At 42.2% G+C, this 17,627-nt stretch overlaps 1 protein-coding gene across 1 annotated transcript in view; it reads left to right on the forward strand.

Moving 5' to 3' along the window:
• Positions 1-12,754: 12,754 nt before the first annotated feature.
• LOC131958026 (uncharacterized) overlaps positions 12,755-17,627 on the forward strand; it is a 99,633-nt gene continuing 94,760 nt past the window's right edge. The window contains exon 1 of the mRNA XM_059322911.1: positions 12,755-12,920. Coding sequence (XP_059178894.1) covers positions 12,862-12,920 — 59 coding nt within the window. The 5' untranslated portion in view covers positions 12,755-12,861. The remainder of the gene's footprint in view (positions 12,921-17,627) is intronic.

Below are 17,627 nucleotides of genomic sequence, written 5' to 3' on the forward strand. Positions count from 1 at the left end.
TGATAATGAAAAGTGTAATCAAGTACATTTAAAAATAGCCATCGTGCACTTTTATTTCATGTTTTAAAAAAAACTTGTTTTAATGTACCTTTGTAAAGCGATACGTTTGGTTATTTGAGACATTTAATGATAAGATGCACTCTCTTTCTTGAAAGTTTAACAAAGATTTGTTAAGGCAATAGTTGGAGGGAATAGAACAGGCATTTGGGCACTAACATTTGGGGAACTGACGGAATCGGGTGGGCAAAGTAGAGCTTGGGAAGCACAGTAAATCAAACAGACCAGCAAGTCGGTAAAGCTCATGTTTGCTAAACCGAAAAGTCTCGAGTTCGAACCCTCGGGCAGATGAGGCTCGTTAGCTGGGGGCAGCCAACTCTTCTAGGTGATACAATTCCAAAATCAAACACCTGCTGCCTTGTAGTTTGTTCTTGGCTGGACAAAGGCTATGGAAGGAAATCCAAAAAGAAAAGCAGGCTGAAATCGGAGTCAATGGCCTCAATGGCACATAACCAGTTGACACGTAATCCTTAATTGTGTTGGAGGCGTGGTCGAGTCGGCAAAAGCTCATGGTTGATAAATTCAAAAAAGTCTCGAGTTCAAACCCTCTGAAAGATAAGGCTCGATCCCTTCCAACACTAAAAATTAAGTACGAAAAAGAAGAAAAACAGACCAGCATGAAACTATTGGAGACATGAAATTAGAGAGACATTAAAACATAAGCAACACACCTAATCATAGGTTCATAACGCAATGTATTATCTCCTGCAAACACACACACACACGCTCCTGTTTATAATCTAGCTTACTTTAACACATATTTACACACTCAAACCAAAACAAAAGACAAGATCTGCTCATATGTTCGCGAGTTGAATATATTCGTTTTGTGAGTAGATGCCAACTTTAAAAACGAAAGCTTTTAACGATTGGGAAATTGGATACCATAAAACTAAAAAGCTAAAACTTGTAACTAATAAGGCAGCATTTTTAACGTAATGAAAAAATGAAAATGCAACTTATTGATTAGCTATAAAATCAGGGAATTAATTATGTTTGTAGCTATAATTCACTTGTTACATTTTTTTAGAATGCAGCCCATCTATGAACGTATACTGTTATAAAATTCCCGTTATATTAGAAAGAATAAAACTAATCATAACATGATTGGTCGGTTGCAATGTCACTGTTTGTTTACATATTTTGTTCTAGTAAGTTCTCATATAGTGAGTTTTGTTTTGTTCTTGTAAGTTGTGTTCTGTTCTAGTGAATTATGTTCTAGAGAGTTCTGTTGTGCTCTAGTGAGTTCTAGTAAGTTCTATTATAGTAACTTCGTTAAATTACAAACAACGTCGCCCATCTTGAAAAAACGAATTGATTTCAGTGTTTTATCAAACTTGGACTAGGTGGGGAATCAATTATTGAAGGTAGTGTGTAGGTAGTGTAGCAGCGACTGCAGGTACTGTAGCAACTAATGCAGGTACTGTATCAACGACTGCAGATACTGTAGCAACTAATGTGTAGCAACGACTGCAGGTACTGTAGCAACTAATGCAGGTACTGTAGCAACTAATGCAGGTACTGTAGCAACTAATGCGGGTACTGTAGCAACTAATGCAGGTAATGTAGCAACGACTGCAGGTACTGTAGCAACGACTGCAGCTTTTAAAGCTTTTAATCTGACATCGATTTTTCCGCGCTGATCTAAGATTTTACAAACATTATTGTCGTCTCATTAGTAAAAATGAAATGTGTATTGATTAGAATTTAATTAGGCCGAGGTTTAGCCGAAGGCAAATATTTCTCTTTGGTGTTTGAGACGAAACATAAAGAGGGGGTGGGGACATTCCCCATTTCCAAACGGCATTTCTTAGTCAGCAATTAATTTTTCCTTTTGCCAAAAACAAAATTCTATTAAGAGATTAAGACAGTTTGAAAAGCAAGAGCTTTTTTTAAAGATAATGTAACACCTCGCTTGGAGCATTGATTTGTAGCTTGGATTTCAGCCGAAGAAACGGATTTCTTGTTTGACGGGGGCTTTGTGATGATGTTTATGTTAACTGCGGTGGTGGTGGCGTAGTTAGTTGTTTTCAATGTCATCGTTTCTACTGCTACTCAATTTTTTTCATATATATATATACTAGCCGTCCCGGCCAGGCCCTGCTCTGGCTTCTGTGAAAAACCCTTCTGTTAAAGACCATCACCTGTGTGTTTAGTAATCATCATAAACCCGGCATTGCCCACCCAAACCACAACCAACCAAAACCAAAACAACAAAACGCAAACATAACGCTAACACAATTACAAATACAAACGAAAACAAAAACTTACAACAAACCAACCACAACCACAAACACCAATACGAACACAAAGAAAAAAGCAAACGAAAACAAACCAAATCCAAACACAAAACCAACCACAAACACAAACCCAAAGAAAAAAAAAAAACGAAAAAGCAAACGAAAACAAACCAAATACAAACGCAAAACCAACCACAAACCCAAAGAAAAAAAACACAAAAGAAAAAACAAACGAAAACAAACCAAATCCAAACGCAAAACCAACCTCAAACACAAATACAAACACAAACCCAATGAAAATAAAACACAAACGAAAACGAAAAAAGAAAGAACAAAAACGAACCAAATCAAAACGCAACCACTAACGCAAACCCAACCTAAACACAAAGAAAACACTAACGCGAATATAAACGCAAAGTGCTCACGGGGCTGAATCGCCTACTTCAACTTAATAAACGACTATAGTACCCCAACTTATTCATAGTCTTTTGCACTCACTTTAATGAACGTAGGCGCGAAACCGAACACGGGAGGCCCGGGACCCCAAAAAGCACCCTGTCTGGGCGCCAGAGGACGCACCATGACGTCACCGCCTGATTGAACTTAGTAAACGCCTATAGTGCATAACTTATTTATAGTCTTTTGAACTCACGCGAACGTAGATACCATAGCGTACACCGGAAGGCCCGGGGCGCCAAATAGCACCCTGTCGGGGTGCCGGAGGACGCCCGGATTTGATTCACTTAAAGACTATAGTAACCTTTCTTATCCATAGTCTATCGCACTGTTTAAAACAAAATTATGCAGCATAGCGCTCACATGATAGCCCAGGGTGCCAAATCAAACCGTGCAGGGGCGCCGGCGGACGCGCCTGTTTCAATTTAGTGAACAACAATGATAATACTCCAAGCTTATCCGTAAATGGAAAGAAATAAACGTATATGATTTGTAGGACCTGGCTTATTAAATGTTGTTGATTTTAAAAAAATAAATAATTATTGAACAGTATGTTCAGTGTATAGAATAAATAAAAGGCAGTGTTAAAAATACCTAACGACATTGCACTTAATCAATCCCCGCTAATTGTGTAATTATTTTTTTTTTCTTAACACCAAAAACAAAGTAATAAAATGTTAATTCTCTCTTCTTAAGGATTTATTTTTCATTAAAGGGAAGTAATTTTGCAGTCAATACATTTCCGACACAATTTTAGAAATTTTATAAACGTCGATACACTTTTTAAAAATTTTATGTCGTGTTCATAATTGAAAATTATTCTTCTAAGTAAATAGAATGAAAATTGTTTTTAAAGACTTTCAATGGTAATTTTTTGACTCGTAAATTTAGACTTTGAGCGCGATAAAAAATCTAACACTTAAATCCGTAGAAGTGTCAACGACAAACTTTTTTTTTTGCCACACGTTACAGAACTGAGCTTTATATATTAGATATATATATATATATATATATATATATATATATATATATATATATATATATATATATATATATATATATATATATACATATAAGTATATACACATATGTATAAAAGAAAAAAAAACTTCTGTGAAGAGCCTCTACAATTTCACTTGAGTTTGTTGACTGCTGATGTAAGCTGAAACACCTAGAGTTTGTTGACTGCTGATGTAAGCTGAAACACCACAACACCTGACAGGTACACGACTTGACTGTCACTCACCTGTCTTCTACCTGCGCAGGTTCTGGTTAGGTTTAGACAAACACGTCCCAGGTTAACATTTTATTTAACCCTAACTGGCGCAGTAAACAAACATGTCCCAGGTTAACATTTTATTTAACCCTAACTGGCGCAGTAAACAAACATGTCCCAGGTTAACATTTCATTTAACCCTAACAAGACTTACTTGTTGGTTTAGACAATGTTATGTGAACACACACACACACACCCAAACACACACACACACACACAAACACGATGGAGTCTTGGATCTTGTTGATTTGGTAAGAGTTTTGTCAAGACACCAACCTAACAGCAACATCATACCAACCACCTCATCCCCTTCACAACAAACACACTGACAAACCATGACAACCCATGACAACCTACTCAAAGAAACTCTGTTCTTACATTAATACACCGACAACCACCAGTCCTTAATACGTTGTAAACACATCGACCAACCTACACACCACCTTTCAACACCCGCCCCACACTCCACACAATCTTTCTACACCCGCCCACACAATCTTTCTACACCCTCCCACACAATACACCCTCACAAAACAACTGTTATATATCACCACTAGCAAATTCCTTTGACTAGTCAGCAGAAATAATCGTATGTTTATACAAGCCTCCCCCTCCCCCGGGGTCATGTGATATCACTATCAGTATCGATTGGTTCTCTGTTAGAAGGACGGAGCTTGTAAGCCTACAGTTTCTACCGTCCAGTACCGTCATTATCGAGTACAATAGAACGCTAAGATATTGGGTCCACGTCTTTGTGGAGCAATCTATGGCTAGCTTTGTTGGCTAGTTAGATGGATCAATCTATGGCTAGCTTTGTTGGCTGGATCAATGTATGGCTAGCTTTGTTGGCTGGATCAATCTATGGCTAGCTTTGTTGGCTGGATCAATCTATGGCTAGCTTTGTTGGCTGGATCAATCTATGGCTAGCTTTGTTGGCTAGTTGGGTGGATCAATGTATGGCTAGCTTTGATGGCTAGTTGGCCGGACCAATCTATGGCTAGCTTTGTTGGCTAGTTGGCCGGACCAATCTATGGCTAGGTTTGTTGGCTATTTGGGTTGATCAACTTATGGCTAGCTTTGTTGGCTAACCTTGTTTCGCTGATCTATTTAATACAGTGCTTGCTTATCCTTAGACAGAAACGAATTATTTATTTAAATTTAAATCTCCGCCTCCAACCAACCCTGAAACTCGAGTCATCTCAATGAATGTTGATCGCAGATGTGTATAGCATTAGATGGCTGCGTTACTTCAGTTCACAAAAAAAGCAATTAAAGGAATGTGTCATTTTTGTGACAACAACACAAGCAAACACAAGATGGCTGATATATGAAAGGCACTAGAACATTCTGTTCGTCTTATGGAATTCGCAACTCGCTTTTTTCTCGAGATATTCTTTTTATAATGTATGGCTTTCTAGCGTGTGTCAAATGCCGTGTCCATTGGTTCAACGTATTTTTGTGGAATGTTCAGATTCCATTGGGTCCGCTGAATGGCACCTTAAAATCTGAGTTTTAGTTTAATTTAGTTCTAAGTCCTGAAAAACATTGTAGGACCTAGCAAATTCCATCACACCTAAAACAAAGGAACATTTCCGACAGCTCACACCGAAAACAAACAAACATTTCCGACAACTCACACGGAAAACAAAGAAACATTTCCGCTAACCGGAGATTGGCTAGAGTGACGTTGACAGATCAATTTATGGTGGAGTTGTGGAATATGGCGGGGATTGATTGGCGCTAATTAGTCATGCTTGATTTGTTATTTTCCTAGACAGACAGTCAATATTCCACTTGATGATCATATGACTAATATACATCATATACATCATATACATCATAAACATCATATACATCATATACATCATATACATCATATATATCATATTTATCATATTTATCATATTTATCATATTTATCATATTTATCATATTTATCATATTTATCATATTTATCATATTTATCATATTTATCATATTTATCATATACATCATATACATCATATACATCATATACATCATATACATCATATACATCATATACATCATATACAGACAGACATCACGACGCTACATCTAAGACAGACATCACTACGCTACATCTAAGACGGTCAGACATCACGACGCTACATCTAAGACAGTCATCACGACGCTACATCTAAGACAGACATCACGACACTACATCTAAGACAGACATCACGACGCTACATCTAAGACAGTCAGACATCACGACGCTACATCTAATGCAGACATCACGACGCTACATCTAAGACAAACATCACGACGCTACATCTAAGACAGACATCACGACGCTACATCTAAGACACACCACGACGCTACATCTAAGACAGACATCACGACGCTACATCTAAGACAGTCAGACATCACGACGCTACATCTAAGACAGACATCACGACACTACATCTGAGACAGACATCACGACGCTACATCTAAGACAGTCAGACATCACGACGCTACATCTAAGACAGACATCACGACGCTACATCTAAGACAGTCAGACATCACGACGCTACATCTAAGACAGACATCACGACACTACATCTAAGACAGACATCACGACGCTACATCTAAGACAGTCAGACATCACGACGCTACATCTAAGACAGACATCACGACGCTACATCTAAGACAGTCAGACATCACGACGCTACATCTAAGACAGTCAGACATCACGACGCTACATCTAAGACAGACATCACGACGCTACATCTAAGACAGACATCACGACGCTACATCTAAGACAGACATCACGACGCTACATCTAAGACAGACATCACGACGCTACATCTAAGACAGACACCACGACGCTACATCTAAGACAGACATCACGACGCTACATCTAAGACAGACATCACGACGCTACATCTAAGACAGACATCACGACGCTACATCTAAGACAGACATCACGACGCTACATCTAAGACGTTCAGACATCACGACGCTACATCTAAGACAGACATCACGACGCTACATCTAAGACAGACATCACGACGCTACATCTAAGACAGTCAGACATCACGACGCTACATCTAAGACAGTCAGACATCACGACGCTACATCTAAGACAGACATCACGACGCTACATCTAAGACAGACATCACGACGCTACATCTAAGACAGACATCACGACGCTACATCTAAGACAGACATCACGACGCTACATCTAAGACAGACATCACGACGCTACATCTAAGACAGACATCACGACGCTACATCTAAGACGGTCAGACACCACGACGCTACATCTAAGACAGACATCACGACGCTACATCTAAGACAGACATCACGACGCTAAATCTAAGACGGTCAGACATCACGACGCTACATCTAAGACAGTCAGACATCACGACGCTACATCTAAGACAGTCAGACATCACGACGCTACACCTAAGACAGACATCACGACGCTACATCTAAGACAGACATCACGACGCTACATCTAAGACAGACATCACGACGCTACATCTAAGACAGTCAGACATCACGACGCTACATCTAAGACAGTCAGACATCACGACGCTACACGTAAGACAGACATCACGACGCTACATCTAAGACAGACATCACGACGCTACAACTAAGACAGTCAGACATCACGACGCTACATCTAAGACAGACATCACGACGCTACATCTAAGACAGTCAGACATCACGACGCTACATCTAGGACAGTCAGACATCACGACGCTACATCTAAGTCAGACATCACGACGCTAAATCTAAGACGGTCAGACATCACGACGCTACATCTAAGACAGTCAGACATCACGACGCTACATCTAAATCAGTCAGACATCACGACGCTACACCTAAGACAGACATCACGACGCTACATCTAAGACAGACATCACGACGCTACATCTAAGACAGACATCACGACGCTACATCTAAGACAGTCAGACATCACGACGCTACATCTAAGACAGTCAGACATCACGACGCTACACGTAAGACAGACATCACGACGCTACATCTAAGACAGACATCACGACGCTACAACTAAGACAGTCAGACATCACGACGCTACATCTAAGACAGACATCACGACGCTACATCTAAGACAGTCAGACATCACGACGCTACATCTAGGACAGTCAGACATCACGACGCTACATCTAAGTCAGACATCACGACGCTACATCTAAGACAGACATCATGACGCTACATCTAAGACAGTCAGACATCACGACGCTACCTATAAGACGGTCAGACATCACGACGCTACATCTAAGACAGACATCACGACGCTACATCTAAGACAGACATCACGACGCTAAATCTAAGACAGTCAGACATCACGACGCTACATCTAAGAAAGTCAGACATCACGACGCTAGATCTAAGACAGACATCACGACGCTACATCTAAGACAGTCAGACATCACGACGCTACATCTGAGACGGTCAGACATCACGACGCTACATCTAAGACAGACATCACGACGCTACATCTAAGAGAGTCATCACGACGCTACATCTAAGACAGACATCACGACGCTACATCTAAGACGGTCAGACATCACGACGCTACATCTAAGACAGTCAGATATCACGACGCTACATCTAAGACAGTCAGACATCACGACGCTACATCTAAGACAGTCAGACATCACGACGCTACATCTAAGACAGTCAGACATCACGACGCTACATCTAAGACAGACATCACGACGCTACATCTAAGACAGTCATCACGACGCTACATCTAAGACAGACATCACGACGCTACATCTAAGACGGTCAGACATCACGACGCTACATCTAAGACAGTCAGATATCACGACGCTACATCTAAGACAGTCAGACATCACGACGCTACATCTAAGACAGTCAGACATCACGACGCTACATCTAAGACAGTCAGACATCACGACGCTACATCTAAGACAGACATCACGACGCTACATCTAAGACAGTCATCACGACGCTACATCTAAGACAGACATCACGACGCTACATCTAAGACAGACATCACGACGCTACATCTAAGACAGTCAGACATCACGACGCTACATCTAAGACAGTCAGACATCACGACGCTACATCTAAGACAGACATCACGACGCTACATCTAAGACAGACATCACGACGCTACATCTAAGACAGACATCACGACGCTACATCTAAGACAGACATCACGACGCTACATCTAAGACAGACATCACGACGCTACATCTAAGACAGACATCACGACGCTACATCTAAGACGGTCAGACACCACGACGCTACATCTAAGACGGTCAGACACCACGACGCTACATCTAAGACAGACATCACGACGCTACATCTAAGACAGACATCACGACGCTACATCTAAGACAGTCAGACATCACGACGCTACATCTAAGACAGACATCACGACGCTACATCTAAGACAGACATCACGACGCTACATCTAAGACGGTCAGACACCACGACGCTACATCTAAGACAGACATCACGACGCTACATCTAAGACAGACATCACGACGCTACATCTAAGACAGACATCACGACGCTACATCTAAGACAGACATCACGACGCTACATCTAAGACAAACATCACGACGCTACATCTAAGACAGACATCACGACGCTACATCTAAGACAGACATCACGACGCTACATCTAAGACAGACATCACGACGCTACATCTAAGTCAGACATCACGACGCTACATCTAAGACAGACATCACGACCCTACATCTAAGACAGACATCACGACGCTACATCTAAGACACACCACGACGCTACATCTAAGACAGTCAGACATCACGACGCTACATCTAAGACAGTCAGACATCACGACGCTACATCTAAGACAGACATCACGACGCTACATCTAAGACAGACATCACGACGCTACATCTAAGACAGACATCACGACGCTACATCTAAGACAGACATCACGACGCTACATCTAAGACAGACATCACGACGCTACATCTAAGACAGACATCACGACGCTACATCTAAGACGGTCAGACACCACGACGCTACATCTAAGACGGTCAGACACCACGACGCTACATCTAAGACAGACATCACGACGCTACATCTAAGACAGACATCACGACGCTACATCTAAGACAGTCAGACATCACGACGCTACATCTAAGACAGACATCACGACGCTACATCTAAGACAGACATCACGACGCTACATCTAAGACGGTCAGACACCACGACGCTACATCTAAGACAGACATCACGACGCTACATCTAAGACAGACATCACGACGCTACATCTAAGACAGACATCACGACGCTACATCTAAGACAGACATCACGACGCTAAATCTAAGAAAGTCAGACATCACGACGCTACATCTAAGACAGTCAGACATCACGACGCTACATCTAAGACAGACATCACGACGCTACATCTAAGACAGACATCACGACGCTACATCTAAGACAAACATCACGACGCTACATCTAAGACAGACATCACGACGCTACATCTAAGACAGACATCACGACGCTACATCTAAGACAGACATCACGACGCTACATCTAAGTCAGACATCACGACGCTACATCTAAGACAGACATCACGACCCTACATCTAAGACAGACATCACGACGCTACATCTAAGACAGACATCACGACGCTACATCTAAGACACACCACGACGCTACATCTAAGACAGTCAGACATCACGACGCTACATCTAAGACGGTCAGACATCACGACGCTACATCTAAGACAGACATCACGACGCTACATCTAAGACAGACAGACATCACGACGCTACATTTAAGACAGTCAGACATCACGACGCTACATCTAAGACAGTCAGACATCACGACGCTACATCTAAGACGGTCAGACATCACGACGCTACATCTAAGACAGTCAGACATCACGACGCTACATCTAAGACATACATCACGACGCTACATCTAAGACAGACATCACGACGCTACATCTAAGACATACATCACGACGCTACATCTAAGACAGACATCACGACGCTACATCTAAGACAGACATCACGACCCTACATCTAAGACAGACATCACGACGCTACATCTAAGACAGACATCACGACGCTACATCTAAGACATACATCACGACGCTACATCTAAGACAGTCAGACATCAGCCAGTGCCAGACAAGCTGGAACTTAATTGACCCGATGATTCGGGGCAGCCAGTACGCAAAGGGCGGGTGTATTGATCCCTACAGCCTTATGGCGACCCCAGTCTACAGTTGATCCCTACAGTCTTATGGTTTCACGTGACTATGTACACAGTTTTTTGTGACTGTACAGTGCGTCTAGATCTCAGTCACGATATCATTCAATTATATGCTTGCAATTTTTCTTCTATCTTATAAACCAGGAATCTCCAAACTTTTCAGCCCGCGGGCCTTAGTTTAGAGACTCCTGTTATAAACGATTGTTATTTTGAAAGTTGGCCCAACCAATCTTTCTAGAACACACCACGCACCATCATCATCATCTTCTACTTGCTTGCTATGTCGTCTTGGGAACAATTATTTGTTTGTTATTTGATTCAACTTGTCAGTTAATTTTTGTAATTGTGTTTTTGCTAAATTTCCATTCTCCCAGTTGAGAGCATTGCTGAGGTTTAACCGAAACGTGTGTGATGTTTTCAACAGTGTGTATCTGTGTGATGTTTTCAACACTGTGTATCCGTGTGTTGTTTTCAACAGTGTGTATTTGTGTGATGTATTTTACCTTAGTGTCTTAATTAGCGTGTATTTCTCATGTGATGTATTACTATATGTTTGTGTGATGTATGATAATCTTATGTCAAGTCAGATAAAATCATATGTTGAACTCTAGATGTTTTATGATTAGCTACGTTTATGTTAAACTATATTTGTTTTATATTAATTTTTGTTCTTGTTATGTGAATATTTGTTTTGTTTTGTGTTAAACTATTTTCGGTTGACGTTCAACTGCTACTTGTTTTATCTTAAAACTATGCATGTCTTGTGTTATGTTTTCCTCACAGTGCTGTTCTGTGTTGCACTTGTTTTATCTTAAAACTATGCATGTCTTGTGTTAAGTTTGCCTTACAGCGCTATTCTATGTTGCACTTGAGAAAGTTTGAAAGATGTGAACAAGAGCTAAGATCAAATTTCTCTAGTCCGCGTGTACCTGTCCGTTAGGGGTGAGTAGAGCCTGCACTCATCGCTCTCTTGGACAGGTGTTGTGTAATCACCTGTCTAATCCTGCATGTCATGGCGTCTGTTGTACCGAGTGTTGTTGTACCGAGTGTTGTTGTACCGAGTGTTGTTGTACCGAGTGTTGTACCGGTTGTTATACCGCGTGTTGTTGTACCGAGTGTAGTTGTACCGAGTGTTGTTGTACCGAGGGTTGTTGTACCGAGTGTTGTTATACCGAGTGTTGTTGTACCGAGTGTTGTTGTACCGAGTGTTGTTGTACCGAGTGGTGCTGCATGAATGCCGTGTATGTGTGTGTTTGTGTGTGTGTGTGTGTGTGTGTGTGTGTGTGTGTGTGTGTGTGTGTGTGTGTGTGTGTGTGATTTTGCCTGAACTTGTTTGATTTTGTTTCCCCAGGTCTGCCATAAGACCCGACCACCACGGTACCAGCAGCGCCACCCTGTCAGTACGCCAGGAAATATGCAGGATCGAATCCTGCCCACCCCGAGAAACTGGATTACACAATACACCGACACTACTTCCGCTTTGTGGATACACTAGCGATGGATACACTAAGGATGGATACACACGATGGATATTTTTAGCCAGGCCCGCGTGTCCGTGACCAGCGGCTACTCCTGACCTTGACCCTGAGTTTTGACGATCAGGTCACGTGGCTGTCGGAGGAGCATATTGATGGGCGATGCTGGGCCGAGCCCTCGAGCACGGGCTACCACCTCGCCCTGGATACCAAGGTAGGTCTTTGGCTACATGCTACACTGTGGCTACATGCTACACTGTGGCTACATGCTACACTGTGGCTACCTGCTACACTGTGGCTACCTGCTACACTGTGGCTACCTGACACACTGTGGCTACCTGCTACACGGTGGCTACCTGCTACACGGTGGCTACCCGCTACACTGTAGCTACCTGGCACACTGTGGTTATCTGCTACACTGTGGCTACCCGATACACTGTGGCTACCTGACACACTGTGGCTACCTGCTACACTGTGGCTACCTGACACACTTTGGCTAACTGACACACTGTGGCTACCTGCTACACGGTGGCTACCTGCTATACGGTGGCTACCTGCTACATTGTGGCTACATGCTACACTGTGGCTACCTGCTACATTGTTCCTGTTTCTCACGTCTTCTCCTTTGCTACACAACATTAACGATAAAGGTGTACATTAAGGTATAGGGCTTCCCTAAAGGTATACATTGAGGTATATCCAAAGGTATATATTAAGGTATATCCAAAGGTATATATTAAGGTATACCAAAAGTTATATATTAAGGTATACACAAGTGTATATATTAAGTTATACCCAATGCTATATATTAATGTATACCCAAATGTATATATTAAGGTGTACCCAAGGTATACATTAAGGTATACCCAAAGGTATACATTAAGGTATACCCAAAGTTATACATTACGGTATACCCAAAGAACCAACCTACGAGGGCTCCCATACACGTCTGCATATGAATGGTCACGTGGTATGGACCAGGTCTGGTCATCTGACCGCCCCAGGTGCTCTTTAGCCCTGTCATCGATCGACCCCCGGGCTGACACCCCCCACCCCACACAATTAAGCGCACGCCCCTGGCCACCAGGGGAGGAGACCCTAATCAATGGCGAGTATAGACAGTAACCCTAACCTTCAACACTGGTCGGACTGCCGGCTTTAGCGACATGTTAATCGTCTCATTGATTGACGTGAAGCGGTCTCAACTTTCTCGGCAGGGTCTCTTCTGTTAGCTGGTTTAGCTGCAGCTAGACAGTTGTTAGCTGCAGCTAGCCCTGGCAGTTGTTGACTGCAGCTATAGTCTGTTAATCGTTGGCTTTATCTATCATCATCATCATCATTCCTTTGTGGCCCCTGGGGAGCAAAAGGGCTGCCCCCTTTATCTATGCCCATGTGAGCCCAGCTGTTTTCGCCTCTTCTTCAACCTTTCTTCTCCATTTCTTCCTTGGCCGGCCCACCCTCCTTTTTCACTGGGGATTCTATTCTAAAGCATGCCTTGCGATGTTTCCTTTTTCCTTTCTTAATGTGTGTCCGATCCATCCCCATTTTCGGGCCTTAACATCTGTCTCTATTGGCTGTTGCTTTAAAGTTTGCCACAGGTCTTTGTTTGATATTTTGTCTGGCCATCTTATTTAAATATATGCCGTAAGCATTTGTTTACGAACGCCTGTAGCTTATTAGTATTTGTCTTCGTGACCCTCCAAGTATAGACCCAGTAAATTGGAAGATTTTTCCTTGTAACTGTTAGCTTTGGTTAATCGTTTTAGTGTTAGAAGCATTTGAATAGTTCTTTACCAAATTTCCTCAGTAGAAGTATAGCATGGTTATCCAGCATTAAGTTTACAATAAACTCGAAAACAGATGACTCATCAAAATGGTTTTCGACACAGTCGACTTACTGTTACGTAAAACCTGTAAGAATGTGAACGGGCCATGATTGAAGCACGCAGTAATGTGAACGAGCCGGGCAGATACAATGCAGCTATTGGCCAAAAGTCTAATGGCGAGACCTCGTCCAATCAAAACAAAAACAAGCCAGGTTTTTGTAGTGCCAGGAGGACGCTGAAAGTTTTCCTGCCGCTCGTTCACTGACAACCTAACTACCACCTAACTACCACCTAACTACCGTTAACCCTAACTACTTTCCTAGGTAAACAGTCAGCCGAGAGTAACCGTACAAGTAAACATCCACAATCCGATACAACCTGCCCAGGATAACAAACTCTATCCACTGTGCTGGATAACATCCATGTGCTTCTACTAACATTTGTAAGCTAGGCTAAACGAACGATGACATTTTAAAACTGTGACATCTGAAATAGTAAGCTGAGCTGACGATGACATTTGTAGAATCTGAAATACTTTGCTAATCTCAAGATGACATTTGAAAACTATGACATCTGAAATAGCATGCAGAGCTGACTATGACATTTGGCTGACGATGACATCTGTCTGACTATGACATCTGGCTATGACATCTGATTGACTATGACATCTTGCTGACGATGACATCTGGCTGACGATGACATCTGACTGACTATGACATCCCATGCACAAAACTTACAGACTGAGACAACTGAGTCACCTGATCAAGGTCACGGTGACATGTCGCTTCCCTGACAAATGTCAAGGTAACTTTGAGCACGGTAAACATCTTCAAACCCTGTCATTTTGTCTTCAACAAAAAACTTTCTGGCTAAATTCCAGGTCATTCACCTTTGTGAACTCTATAGTAAGACGAGTTTGTTGTTTGTTTTCATAGTCTGATACAAGTTTGTCTTCTTGATGGCCAACTATTGGTTGATGGCCAACTGTTGGTTGATGGCCAAATGTTGGTTGATGGCCAAATGTTGGTTGATGGCCAGATGTTGGTTGATGGCCAACTGTTGGTTGATGGCCAAATGTTGGTTGATGGCCAAATGTTGGATGATGGCCAACTTTTGGTTGATGGCCAACTGTTGGTTGATGGCCAACTGTTGGTTGATGGCCAAATGTTGGTTGATGGCCCACTGTTGTTTGATGGCCAGATGTTGGTTGATGGCCAACTGTTGGTTGATGGCCAACTGTTGGTTGATGGCCAGATGTTGGTTGATGGCCAGCTGTTGGTTGATGGCCAACTGTTGGTTGATGGCCAACTGTTGGTTGATGGCCAACTGTTGGTTGATGGCCAACTGTTGGTTGATGGCCAGAGGTTGGTTGATGGCCAACTGTTGGTTGATGGCCAACTGTTGGTTGATGGCCAACTGTTGGTTGATGGCCAACTGTTGGTTGATGGCCAACTGTTGGTTGATGGCCAGAGGTTGGTTGATGGCCAACTGTTGGTTGATGGCCAACTGTTGGTTGATGGCCAACTGTTGGTTGATGGCCAGATGTTGGTTGATGGCCAACTGTTGGTTGATGGCCAACTGTTGGTTGATGGCCAGATGTTGGTTGATGGCCAACTGTTGGTTGATGGCCAGCTGTTGGTTGATGGCCAACTGTTGGTTGATGGCCAACTGTTCGTTTCTTGCTCTGTAATAAACGGTAAAAAAAAAACAATTTGGGAGATTTAACTACGGGCAATTTTGCCCAGAATTTATCAAAGACAGAAAAAAAAAATGTTCAAGTAAGACTTGCCGCGTCATCTTTTTTCCTGGGCAAAAAATAATTTGGCCACTTCTTTAGTTATACCAATAAATTTAGCTGGAATGTGGCCACCCACGGTTGGCCAACGACAGGTAGCCCAAAGCAAGCTACCTGTCAATTTTTCTGTAATCAAACTACAGGTTTCATTGATAGCAAATAACACGTGGCTTGGTTTGAAAATATTCTAGCGTTTGATAGAATGTATTGATAGTCGTTCAGAGTCTAGGTCAGTGGTTGTAGGGTAGGTGAGAGGTGGTTCTTGTGTCAGATGAGACTGTATGACTGTCTCTCTCTCTCTCTCTCTCTCTCTCTCTCTCTCTCTCTCCCTTTCTCTCTCTCTCTCGCTTTCTCTCTCTCTCGCTTTCTCTCTCTCGCTTTCTCTCTCTCGCTTTCTCTCTCTCGCTTTCTCTCTCTCGCTTTCTCTCTCTCGCTTTCTCTCTCTCGCTTTCTCTCTCTCTCTCTCTCTCTCTCTCTCTCTCTCTCTATATATATATATATATATATATATATATATATATATATATATATATATATATATATATATATATACATATACATATATATACATATATATATATATGTATTATATCTATGCAACTTTAAATAGCATAGAACATGTGTGAACTAAAGTATTGATGCAGAGAGCGTGAATAAATAAAGCCAACGAATGAAGCCCAAGCATATATAAATCGATCAAGTAGCTCTGATTGTACGAAGGTGTTAGCTCCGCTAATGATACAAAAATAAACGGCTGGGTGTGTCGGGAAACTCACAGCACAAAGTCTGATGCACACCACCGTTTATCGCCAACTCTACTGCACCCACTGCTCATGTTTTTATAACTTCCGGTTGCGCATGCTCTGTATGCGTGTTTGGCTGAGCGAGAAACGTGACGCTTGTTGTGACGTCAGATCGATGCTGGCAGGCTTTACGCCTGATTTCACCCAACTGGAAAAGCCAAGATGAGTTTCGTGTAGTGGTTGCGTCCCTTGTTCGAGCAGAAAGAATTACCGCCCGTGAGTAAACAGAGCATTCGGGGACGTAGTTTGTAGGACTGGTCAACTCAGCTAGAACTTGGTCATTTTGTCAACTCAGCTAGAACTTGGTCATTTTGTCAACTCAGTTAGAACCTGGTCATTTTGTCAACTCACCTAGAACCTGGTCATTTTGTCAACTCAGCTAGAACCTGGTCATTTTGTCAACTCACCTAGAACCTGGTCATTTTGTCAACTCAGCTAGAACCTGGTCATTTTGACAACTCAGCTAGAACCTGGTCATTTTGTCAACTCAGCTAGAA

This window comes from Physella acuta, unplaced genomic scaffold (genome assembly GCF_028476545.2).
Source record: "Physella acuta isolate Inbredline_101_S28 unplaced genomic scaffold, ASM2847654v3 ptg001284l, whole genome shotgun sequence".
Taxonomy (NCBI): domain Eukaryota; kingdom Metazoa; phylum Mollusca; class Gastropoda; family Physidae; genus Physella; species Physella acuta.